The following is a 12,236-nucleotide window of genomic DNA, read 5'->3' on the forward strand; positions in this document are numbered from 1 at the left end:
TCCATCTGTGAAAATTCACACTTCTCAGGACCCCAGAGGCCTCAATCCCAAAAGGTGGGCAGTGACAGCAGCTTCGCGCTCTGATGGTCTGAGCCCGCGTTGCACCCAATTGAGAAAGAGCTGAAGCCCAGTTAAATGCTGGACTAAAACATTTCGAGTGCCTGGCGGGGTCTGGGGAAGGTTGCTACTTGTGGGGCACCTCCAGTTTTGCACGTCTTCCTCACCGACCTCCTGCACTTTCTGCAGAAGGGCCACGATGTTAGTCCTCAGCTTCTGCAGTTTCTCCTCCGTTTCCTTCAGCTTTCTCTCCGAGTTGCGGAGGTTTTCTTCACAGACTTTGGCCCGGGCGTCAGCGCGTGTCTGATATGAATTGCACAGGTTCTGCAGACCTACCTCATACTGTTTGAAATATTCTTTCTGCAGAAGACAAAACACAAGTGACACGTTAAGAAGCACCAAGTGTCAAGAAAACCCCAGCACTTGCAGCTTGTGGAAGAGTTCAGCTACCAGCACCCCTCGACCGAATACCACCAGCCTAACACCGCACCCCTGCACACCCTGCCGCGGTCGTTACTGTGCTCACATTTACATCTCTGATTTGCCTACTGCAGGCAGCACAAAAACCACACGGGTTTTCACATTCCTCAAAGACCAGAACTGCAATGAAAGCCGCCTGAATTCAGATTAAGGATGCAGCATGTTTTAAAAAGCCTAAAACCACAGTTACGCTGTAGAGAGATCTGACAGCCTCCGTATGCAGTGAGTTTCCTTAGTACAGACCATCCAGACAACACAGCTTATTACTGCCAGGTAGGAACGTCTACACTTGCAGAACACTCCAGACAAGACCAACGCGTGCTGCGGAAGCAGCAGGACCGGTAACTCAAGCAGACACCTGAATTAACAGAGAGAAGAGAGGAGGAGACAAGAGGGACTGCCAGTGAGGGAGTAGGGCACTTCGAAGACTACCAAATAAGCAGTGGCTTTTGTCATTTGGTCACCTGTAGGTGGCTTATGTCACCTACAGATGCCTCCTGAAAAGGTCTCCTGTTGTCAGAGAAGTCAGAGAAGCCAGTACCGTTTCTCCGCATTTCAGCCTGCACTGGACCTCCCAATACCAGCACGCAGATACTGGTGCAGGCTCAGCCCCATCTGTTCCTCGCCCAAACAAACGGAGGCCACACTAAAGGCCTTAAGATGTACAGCTGGCTCACCAGCAGTCAGCTTGCTCACCTGGAGAGGTGTGAGGGGGGTTGGCTTCCGTGTTCTCTCCCATTTTTAAGATTGCTTCCACATCAGTTAGGTTTATGAAGCTGGGGGCAAAACGACCAGGTATGCCTGCATCCCATTTCTACAACCCTCTAACCTGGCCTCTCCTTTTGAAAAGCTTAACAACAGTAGACAAGAAGTTAGGATAGTAGCAGCCAACAGCTTTCCCACACAGATGTATGGTAATTAAAAAAATCCTCAGACAACAACTGTCAAAAGATCTCAGGCATGTTTCAGAGGCTCTCATTCTTTTTCTCAGCTATGTTAGTCTGCTGAGGATTCAAACAACCTTTTGAAGAGTGTGATCTTGCACCAACAGGATGCACACTTCCCATAAGAATGGAATGTGTGTGGGGAAAACCCCCAAACTTTTTCTAGAAATACTGAACTCACCAAGGGAAATGCCAACAACCCTTCCGAGCTCATGGAACTCAGCTCTTCCTTGGACATAGGAAAATTTGGAGGTAAGAAGTACCGCAAACAATTTCTATGCAGGGAAGAAAAACACAAAGCCAGAATTGGAGTTTAAAAGACTAAAGCGATCAAGACTGCAGCAGCTCACAAGAACTGCAGTAGCTCACAAGAACTGCAGTGAACGTACCGAAGGATCTGGACTAATAAGTCTACTGTTTCCTGGCTGCTGCTAGGACCAGTGGTGTCTGGCTCAATTCTGACACAGTCTGAGGTAGAAGGTTCAGCCACAACAACCTCCTCTTCCTGCTGCGTATCTGGATCCTGGTACTCAGGAGAGGGAGGCTTCATCAGCCTCACATCCTCACTGCCCTTCTCTACCCTGAAAAAAAAAATTAAGGGAGAGTCAGATATCTTTGTCTACATTGGCCATACCTGAAACACTGTTAACAGCTTCATCAGAACCTGTACCCAGCTGTCACTCTGAGACCTCTAGATTACACAACAGCTGCCTCCATGGGAACATCCCACCAAAGCGATGGGCAGACTGTACAGAGTCTGTCATACTCATTCCTTAGGAAGCACCTGAACAGTCCTGAGCACACACACACTCCCTGTCATGACAGCAACATAGTTGTCTTAGGCATCTATGGCAGTAAAATGGGGTCTTCCTCCTGAAAGCAAAACAAGCCTCCAAAATCCAGTAGCTAGAGATAGTTACCAGCGATCCCTTGGTGTGGTGTCTGTAGGAACATAATCAAATTTCACCTTCCAGCGTACTGCATGCTTGCCCATTTCCACAGCTGTGACACGGCCCGTGAACCACTCCTTGTTCACACGCACTTCCACATGCAGCCCTTTATCTGCAAGGAGGATGACAGGAAAGATGTTTGCCAACATTCAGATACCAGAGAGCACATTCTGCACCATCGTTAGAGAAGACAGTCACCCTCAGCAGGGAGCAAACCTAAACCTGCGACAATTGCTTCAAATGGTATGTGAACCGTAAAAACACTACTGTCACACAGTTCAACTCCTATTTTAGAAACATTAAGATGTGAGGAAATTACATGGCATTTTCAGACAGGTTTCTCCTGTACCCTGGGCTGTTTGACATGTGCTTTCCAGGCTCATGTTGGTCACTAGGACAATTTGCCACGTGTTCCTAGTGGGTCGCTTTCCAGACAGCTCCTTGGGAACAAGCTGAGGAGGAACAAGCTGCCCTGCTCTGGCAGAAGGTGCAATACCATCCTGGCTATCATCTTTTCCTGAGAGTCTCTCGGCCCTTCTTCTCTCACAGCAGCGCAGCAGGTCCAGATACAGCCCTCAGCATTTCCCAGCTAATGTAGCTCCACGATCCATTCAGTTAGGAAGGGTTAGCACGACATCAGTCTACACCACACAGCCAAGCATCACACCCGTTAACGTGATGCAGCCCTCAGATTACAGATCTTCCCATGCCTCTTGTCTAATCAAGGGGTTCCTGGCCAAAATGTTTCATGTGAGTTAGAGTCATCTCAGGGTTTGGGACCCAAATTTACATTAATTCTTATTTTTAAAAGCTCATTAATGAAATCACACGTTTAACCAGCGAGTCTAGTTCTGCAACAGCTCTTTTCCACTGTCTTAGATACTGGAGGCAGTTCAAGGGTTCATTTCTCACCTTTCTGAGCTTTCTTCAGTTCTGCCAGCTCTTCTTCCCCAGCACTGTCTGTGAGCTGTGAGCAGAGAGAGCTCCGATTAGCTGCCTCCCAACAAGATGATAAACACTTGACAAATACCTTCTGCTGGGGAAACCAGTGCACTCTCACCTCTACCACCACCTCATTGGAATCCTTCTTCTCCTCTTTCACTGCCACAAATTTGCCCCGTTTTGTCTTCTCCTTCTTGTGCTCCTCCTCCTCCTCAGACCCGTCCTCTGTGGTGTCCAGGGTCCTCTTCCGGGTGGTGGAGGCCTGTAGGAAGCAAACAAGCTTTAGCTACAATTCCAGCATGCTACCAACCAAAACCTTCTTTCAGCCAAGTTAAAAAAAAATGCTCAGCATCCAGTATTTCCATTTGATAGTTAATTAGCTTTTCCAGGTTTTAGCAGGTGCTGCACGATCATGCAAACGCTCACCTTGCCACTCCACATTCTTTTTGTCTGTGGAAACGGTCTGGTCTAATAGGAAGGAGATGAAACGAGTCTTCACGAGGGGTGTAGAATGGCACCCTAACCCAAGAGTAAAGTAGAAGTTATCTTGTCCTGTGCAGGGAACACAAGGCAAATCCCATGCGACACAGCAAGACAGGCTACCGGAGTGACCCGGAGCGCAGCGAGCAGGAGCGTGGCACGTCACGAAGGCAGTTGGCACGAGGCAGTTGGCACAAGGCAGTTGGCATGGGGCAGTTGGCACGGGGCAGTTGGCACGGGGCAGTCCACACGAGCAGGGGTGCGAGGAACGCGCCAATGAGCTGGGGTGTCACCAGGAGGTACCTACCAGCTCAGTGAAAGAACAATGGTCTCCACCCAGCAGAAGACGACCAAAATGGATGTGGGAGCCCAGGCAGAGCTCCCATGGAAGGAGGCAATGGTGCAGGTCGCAGGCTGCAGGGAAGCCCCAGCGTGTCCCTGATAACAGGGGGCTGTGTGTGCTGTGAGCAGGTAGATGATCTGCTCAGCCGAGCGGCACAGCTGCAAGGCCAGGTTGAAAGGCTTCAAGCCGAAGTAGAAAGGCTTAGGAGCATTAGGGAGGCTGAAATGGAGATAGACTGGTGGAGCCAGGCTCTGCCCTCCCTGCAACAAAAATGGGAGCACCTGCCGGAGAGCTCCCAGGATCGAGGGGCCCCTGTACTCTGCCCCCCTCAGGTGGAAAACAGTAACCTAGAGGAGAGGAGTGAGCGGAGGCAAGTTTATGGCCGTGGCAAAAGGCGAGTGCCCTCCTTGCCCACCTCACCTCCCCAGCTGCCTCTGAGAAATAGATATGAGGCCCTGGTGGAATACAGCCAGTCCAATGGGGATGTGGTGGATAGGCAACCTATATCAGAGGTCCCACCACAGTCAGCAAAACCTGTCAGGCGTATAGCAACCTCTTCCACAAGGAAGAAGAGTTCTAGTTGTTGGAGACTTGCTCCTAAAGGGAACTGAGGGCCCAATATGCAGAGCTGACCCTCATCACAGGGAGGTCTGCAGTCTGCCGGGAGCCCGAATCAGGGATATCACCAGGAAACTCCCCAGCCTGGTGCAGGCCACAGACTACTACCCGCTGCTGATCTTCCAGACAGGTGGGGAGGAAGCTGCATCCCGTAGTCTGAGGGGGATGAAGAAAGGCTACAAGGCCCTAGGACAGTTGATGAAAGAGTCTGGGGCACAAGTTGTTTTCTCTTCCCTCCTTCCATTTTCAGGTGATGACGTGGGATGGAATAGTAGGATTCTCTCCATAAATGCCTGGCTACGAGACTGGTGCTACAGGCAGGGCTTTGGGTTCTTTGATAATGGCTGGTTTTATAAGACAACAGGCGTGACTGTAATACATGGGAAAGGCTTATGTCGTAGAGGCAAAAGGGTTCTGGGACAGGAATTAGCAGGGCTCATTTGGAGACCTTTAAACTAGATTCGAAGGGGGATGGGGTAGTAGCTGGGCTTGCACCACTGGGGCAACGCTCTAGTGTTGAGGTAGACCAGGAGGCCTCCCACCCCCCTGGGGTGAAATCGGTGTGCTCAGCTCGCTCCCTGAAATGCCTGTACACCAATGCACGCAGCATGGGGAATAAACAGGAGGAGTTGGAAATCCGTGTTCAGTCGGGGGGCTATGATCTAGTGGCAATTACTGAGACCTGGTGGGACAACTCGCATGACTGGAATGTGGTCATGGATGGCTATGTCCTGTTCAGTAAAGACAGGCCAGTAAGGAGAGGTGGTGGAGTTGCTCTTTACGTGAGTGAGCAACTAGAATGTATTGAGTTCTGTCCAGGGGCGGATCAGGAGCGAGTTGAGAGTTTGTGGGTGCGAATTAAGGGGCAGGCTGGCAGGGGTGATACTGTTGTGGGTGTCTATTACAGGCCACCGGATCAGGATGAGGAGGGTGATGAGGCCTTCTACAGGCAGCTGAGAGCCGTCTCACAATTACAGGCCCTGGTTGTTGTGGGGGACTTCAACTACCCTGATATTTGCTGGGAGGCCTAGTCAGCCAGCCATCCTCAGTCCACGAGGTTCCTCCTGTACATTGGTGATAACTTTCTGATGCAAATGGTGGATGAGCCAACTAGGAAAGGAGCGTTTCTGGATCTTATTCTCACTAGCAAGGAGGGTCTGGCTGAAGTGGTGAAGGTTGAGGGCAGACTTGGTTGTAGTTACCATGAGATGGAGTTCAGGATCTCATGTGGCAGGAACAGAATAGCTAGCAGAATCACAACCCTGGACTTCAGCAGGGCCAACTTTGGCCTTTTCAAGCAATTGCTAGGGGAAATCCCATGGGACAGGGTACTAGAAGGTAAGGGGGCCCAAGATAGTTGGTTAGCATTCAAGGACTGCTTGTTCCGAGCTCAAGACCAGAGCATCCCAACAGGTAGGAAGTCAAGAAAGGGTACCAGGAGATCTGCATGGTTAAACAGGGAACACTGGGCAAACTCAAGTGGAAGAAGAGAGTGTACAGATCATGGAAGGAGGGGCTGGCCACTTGGCAGGAATAGAAGTCTGTTGTCAGAGGATGTAGGGAGGCAACTAGGAAAGCTAAGGCCTCCTTGGAATTAAACCTTGCAAGAGAGGTCAAGGACAACAGAAAGGGCTTCTTCAAATACATTGCAGGTAAAGCCAACACTAGAGGCAATGTAGGCCCACTGATGAATGAGGTGGGGGCCCTGGAGACAGAGGATAAAAAGAAGGCGGAGTTACTAAATGCCTTCTTTGCCTCTGTCTATACTGCTGGAGGCTGTCCTGAGGAGCCCCGGACCCCTGAGGCCCCAGAGGAAGTCAGGATAGAGGAGGAGTTTGTCTTGGTTGATGAGGGCTGGGTCAGGGACCAATTAAGCAATCTGGACGTCCATAAATCCATGGGCCCTGATGGGATGCACCGCGGGTACTGAGGGAGCTGGCGGAAGCCATTGCTAGGCCACTCTCCATCATCTTTGCTAAGTCGTGGGCAACAGGAGGGGTGCCTGAGGACTGGAGGAAAGCCAATGTCACTCGAGTCTTCAAAAAGGGCAAGAAGGAGAACCCGGGTAACTATAGACCGGTCAGCCTCACCTCCATCCCCAGAAAGGTGATGGAACAACTTGTCCTTGGTGCTGTCTCTAGGCACATCAAGGATAGGAGGATCATTAGGGGCAGTCAACATGGCTTCACCAACGGGAAGTCATGCTTAACCAACTTGATAGCCTTTTATGAGGACAGATGGATGGATGATGGTAAAGCTGTGGATGTGGTCTATCTTGATTTCAGTAAAGCGTTTGACACGGTCTCCCACAGCATCCTCGCAGCTAAACTGAGGAAGTGTGGTCTGGATGATCAGGTAGTGAGGTGGATTGTGAACTGGCTGAAGGAAAGAAGCCAGAGAGTGGTGATCAATGGGTCAGAGTCCAGTTGGAGGCCTGTATGTAGTGGAGTCCCTCAAGGGCCAGTACTGGGACCAGTACTAGTCAATATATTCATTAATGACTAGGATGAGGGAATAGAGTGCACTGTCAGCAAGTTCGCTGATGACACAAAACTGGGAGGAGTGGCTGACACAACAGAAGGCTGCGCAGCCATTCAGAGAGACCTGGACAGGCTGGAGAGTTGGGCGGGGAGAAATTTAATGAACTATAAGGGCAAGTGTAGAGTCCTGCATCTGGGCAAGAACAACCCCATGTACCAGTATAAGTTGCGGACAGACCTGTTGGAGACCAGCGTAGGGGAAAGGGACCTGGGGGTCCTAGTGGACAGCAGGATGGCCATGAGCCAGCAGTGTGCCCTTGTGGCCAAGAAGGCCAATGGCATCCTGGGGTGTATTAGAAGGGGTGTGGTTAGCAGGTCAAGAGAGGTTCTCCTCCCCCTCTACTCTGCCCTGGTGAGGCCGCATCTGGAATATTGTGTCCAGTTCTGGGCCCCTCAGTTCAAGAAGGACAGGGAACTTCTAGAGAGAGTCCAGCGCAGAGCCACGAAGATGATTAAGGGGGTGGAACATCACCCTTATGAGGAGAGGCTGAAGGAGATGGGTCTCTTTAGTTTGGAGGAGACTGAGGGGTGACCTCATTAATGTTTATATATGTAAAGGGCAAGTGTCATGAGGATGGAGCCAGGCTCTTCTCAGTGACATCCACTGACAGGACAAGGGGCAACGGGTGCAAGCTGGAACACAGGAGGTTCCACATAAATATGAGGAAAAACTTTACAGTGAGGGTAACTGAACACTGGCACAGGCTGCCCAGAGAGGTTGTGGAGTCTCCTTCTCTGAAGATATTCAAAACCCGCCTGGACGCATTCCTGTGTGATATGGTCTAGGTAATCCTGCTCCATCAGGGGGATTGGACTGGATGATCTTTCGAGGTCCCTTCCAATCCCTAACATTCTGTGATTCTGTGACAGGCTATGCAGAACAGTAGGCAAGGAGCTTACAGTTTTCATCCCATCGAGTCTCACCTGTGGGCATTTGTCAGTGGCAGATTTCTTTAGTGCTGGCACCTTGGCAGCTTTTGAACTGTGTGTCTCACGTGAGCTTTTGGCATTCTGCAGGACAGCAGAAGGTGGTTTCGTTGTTGTAGCTGGTTTAGCGAGAGTTTTTAAAGTGCTGTTAGACTTTCCAGCTGTCACAGTGTGCTGGTGAGTCCTGGAAGTGCTGGCCTCCTCTTTGGAGAGCACGTTTCCCAGTTTGGGAGCGCTGATATTTGAACAAGCTGAAGGGCTCTTTTTCAGCTGACTGACGGACTTGGGACGAGGTGGTGGTCGGCTGGGAGCGTTCTTGATTACATCAGGTAAAGGAGGAGATCGCGGGCGCTGGGGTCGGGTCTGTGACTGGGCGTTCTGAAACAAATGAGGGTACAGAAAGAGAAAGGACAGAAGAGTAAGGCACTGCTTTTCAGAGCAGCCAAGTGTAGCACAGAAGAGCACAAAGCCTGCAGCAGTATCGCATTTACCTCCCCTGCAGGCTGTGTGGTCACTTCCAGAGGCAGTTTCTTTACGTCAGCTTGACATCGAATTGGAGTGGTTTTCTATTAAAAAAACCCAAAAAAATCAGAAAGGCCATCTTTAAAAGCTGTCAGGGCCTGCCTGAACCCAGCCTACCAAACAGTTTTCCAGTTTAAAATCAACAGTTATAAGAAGGTGTGTTCTGTGTCCTTCAAGAGACCAGAACACCAGCAGTCACTGCCATTTTCCTAGCAGAAAATGAAATGCAACCTGAGATGCTTGTTTTCCGTTATTAAAACCACCCCTACCTCATGAAGGAGCACAGGTGGCACTAGAGGCTGAGACAGACATGACTCAGCATCAGCCATTTGCATTAGAAGGTCCCTCAGACCTGTTGTGCTTAGCTGGATACCTCCAGATTCACCTGTAGAGCTTCCAGCTTTTCCTGCTGCTGGCGAATTTTCTCTGTCAGTTGTTTCTGCTTTTCCTCCTGTGATTTCAAGCCTTTCTTCAGAGTTCCCAGTGGTACCTTCTGCTTCTGCTCTGCAGCTTCACATCTAGCAAGAAGAGAATGCAAGAAACCTCAGCAAAGACAGCAGAACCTGCATTGTCTCACACACACAGCACTGTCCCCACGTCCAATCCCAAAAGCAGCAGTAAAACCACTTTCCTTTCCGCAGTAGCCATCATCTCAAAAACAGTGGTTTTCTTCTTGGGAAATACATATACAATTTAAAGATCAAAAGCATAGTTGTTAAAAAACAAGCCTGGGAAGTACCAATTCAGAGCCCAGGAGCTAAACAAAGCTTAGGAACAACCATGACTGGTTTTCTATATTGTTTCTGTACTTTTACAGCAATTCTCCTTCCTATCAATTTACATCTTCATATCAATTCCTCTTTTTACAGACTTCCTTTCCATTTATAAAGGAAAGCTTATTACCAGTAACCAGTGATTAAGACATCATTTACACAAGTCTTCCAATAGAAGATGCCCTTCGCCTTGCCACCCAAGGCCAAAAAGTTTTCCTTTGCAATATCCCTTAACTATTTGCTTTTCCCACCCTGTTCAGCTTATGGCCTACAAAACAGTGGTGAGTATCCTGCTCCCTCAGGTCCTCTCAGATGCAGAATCCTGGAAGAGACCTTAACAGAGGAGGAAAATACAGCTAGGAAACACAGGAAAGTGGACTGGCATCACTTTCAAACTTCTGGCTGAGCAGCTGGCCATCGGGAGCACTGCCAGAGGAAGAAGGGGGGACCGAGGGGTTCCCAGGCTCATCTCCTGTCACAGAACAGAGTCACGGAAAGACACACCAGGATCAGCCCCTTCAGGGCAAAATCATGCAGGGATGATCATAGAATCATAGAACGGTTTTGGATGGAAAGGACCTCTAAGATCATCCAGTCCAGCCATTAACCCAGAACTGCCAAGGCCACCACTAACCCATGGCCCTCAGCACCACATCTACACGGCTTTTAAATCCCGCCCGGGATGGGGACTCCACCACTGCCCTGGGCAGCCTCTTCCAGTGCTTGACAACCTTTTCGTTGAAGAAATTGTCCCTGATCTCCAATCTAAACCTCCCCTGGCACAACTTGAGGTTGAGAGGTCTCCTCTCATCCTATCACTTGTTACCTGGGAGAAGAGACTGACCCCCCCCCTCGCTACACCTTCCTTTCAGGCAGCTGTAGAGAGCGAGAAGGTCTCCCCTCAGCCTCCTTTTCTCCAGGCTAAACACCCCCAGGTCCCTCAGCTGCTCCTCATCACACTTGTGCTCCAGACCCTTCACCAGCTCCGTTGCCCTTCTCTGGACTCACTCCAGCACCTCAAGGTCTTTTTTGTCATGAGGGGCCCAAAACTGCACCTCGGATTCGAGGTGCGGCCTCACCAGTGCCCAGTACATGGGGACGATCCCTGCCCTAGTCCTGCTGGCCACACTAGTACTGATACCAGCCAGGATACTGGTGGCCTTCTTGGCCAGCTGGGCACACTGCTGGCTCATATCCAGCCACCCATCGACCAACACCCCCAGGTCCTTTCCCACCAGGCAGCTTTCCAGCCACTCTTTCCCCAGCCTGCAGCAGTGCATGGGGTTGTTGTGCCCCAAGTGCAGGACCCGACACTTGGCCTTGTTGAACCTCACACAGTGGCCTCGGCCCATCGATCCAGCCTGTCCAGATCCCTCTGCAGAGCCTTCTTGCCCTCCAGGAGCTCAACGCTCCCACCCGACTTCGTGTTGTCTGCGAACTTACTGAGGGTGCCCTTGATCCCCTCGTCCAGATCATTGATAAAGGATTTAACTCCATTCACAATGTGAGATAGCAGAGCAGCGTGTAGTACTGAGACAACTCTTGCACAACGCAAGAGATCCAGCTGACTCCTACACTGCCTTGGAGCCAAGCCGTTAAAAACTTCCCACAAGCGTGAGCCTTACAGATAAAGGGAGGACCCCGCTGTCTTTGTGGATGACACAGAGCTCCAAGAGGCCGATGAGAGATGATTTTATCAAGATCTCTGATCCTGAACCTGCCAACTGTGATAAGCTTTGTGAGTGGAAGGGAGCACAAGCAGCAGTTTCTACATCAGCCTCTTCTCAGCTGAAGCACTGCAGGGGAGTTTTTCATAGAGCGATTACTTCCTCGGCTAAGAAAGCATCTGTCATCGCTGCAAAATGACTGCCTGACACCAAAGCTGCAACTCCCAAAGATAAAGCTGAACAAGTGGCACCATATGCAAGTTTCCCAGCAGAGAAATGACATCTCTTATGCCATGGCATGGATTGAAGCTGAAAACATTGTTGAGCTGTATCTTACAGCACAAGAAAGTATGAAAGTTCCCGTTAGTTCTGCCAACAGGAAAAAATTAAGACTACTCATGACAGTCAAAACCACAGATTGCATCACTGAAGGCTGATTGGCAGCAAGTCGGAACAAAGGCATTATATTTGTATTGAGAACAGTCTGCAACTCAGCACCAAGACTTTGGCGATGCTCAAGGAGCTTTGAGCCAGAGAGTCATCTTCAGCCAGTGTTTCAGCCACGAGTCCAAATATCATTTAGGACCCAACTGGATTTTAGGTAGGAAAAGGGAGGAGAGCGAGCCTGACACTGAAGTGTGACACAGACACAGTGCCTTCTCCGTGACAAAGTGAGCAATGGTGCCACTTAATGCTGACCCCAACACAGACCGTGGCACTGGAAGGGGTGACTGCTTTACATGACAGAGATGGAGAAGGGCATTCAGCTCCCAGGATCCGGGACAACGGGCCACCAGCAGAAACTGAGGTGTAGAGGGACAAATCAGAAGGGTGGGGAACAGCTCAGTGCCAACAGCGGACACGATGCAGGCAGAAAATGCTGAGGCGGCCAAAACCACCATGTGGTCTTGTGATGCCAGGAGAGAGTCTGAACATCAACACATTCCCAGCCTCACTATTGCTTCCACCTGGGGGCTCGAGATGTGGCAGCTT

The 12,236-nt window shown here is 50.3% G+C and overlaps 1 protein-coding gene across 7 annotated transcripts in view; it reads right to left on the reverse strand.

Annotated features, from left to right (window-relative positions):
• MORC2 (MORC family CW-type zinc finger 2) overlaps window positions 1-12,236 on the reverse strand; it is a 61,174-nt gene that overhangs the window by 1,782 nt on the left and 47,156 nt on the right. For 3 of the 7 annotated variants that reach the window (XM_068412749.1, XM_068412753.1, XM_068412754.1), the window contains 10 exons: window positions 9,177-9,321; window positions 8,773-8,847; window positions 8,279-8,659; window positions 3,800-3,841; window positions 3,492-3,635; window positions 3,344-3,398; window positions 2,402-2,543; window positions 1,871-2,062; window positions 1,663-1,756; window positions 229-417 (listed from right to left, as the gene is read on the reverse strand). In XM_068412749.1, coding sequence (XP_068268850.1) covers window positions 229-417; window positions 1,663-1,756; window positions 1,871-2,062; window positions 2,402-2,543; window positions 3,344-3,398; window positions 3,492-3,635; window positions 3,800-3,841; window positions 8,279-8,659; window positions 8,773-8,847; window positions 9,177-9,321 — 1,459 coding nt within the window. Of the gene's footprint in view, window positions 1-228; window positions 418-1,662; window positions 1,757-1,870; window positions 2,063-2,401; window positions 2,544-3,343; window positions 3,399-3,491; window positions 3,636-3,799; window positions 3,842-4,022; window positions 4,457-8,278; window positions 8,660-8,772; window positions 8,848-9,176; window positions 9,322-12,236 lie in introns of those variants that run through there. The other 4 variants (XM_068412750.1, XM_068412752.1, XM_068412751.1 and 1 more) reach the window with 4 other exon arrangements.

The sequence above is a fragment of the Nyctibius grandis genome, chromosome 14, assembly GCF_013368605.1.
Source record: "Nyctibius grandis isolate bNycGra1 chromosome 14, bNycGra1.pri, whole genome shotgun sequence".
Lineage (NCBI taxonomy): Eukaryota > Metazoa > Chordata > Aves > Nyctibiiformes > Nyctibiidae > Nyctibius > Nyctibius grandis.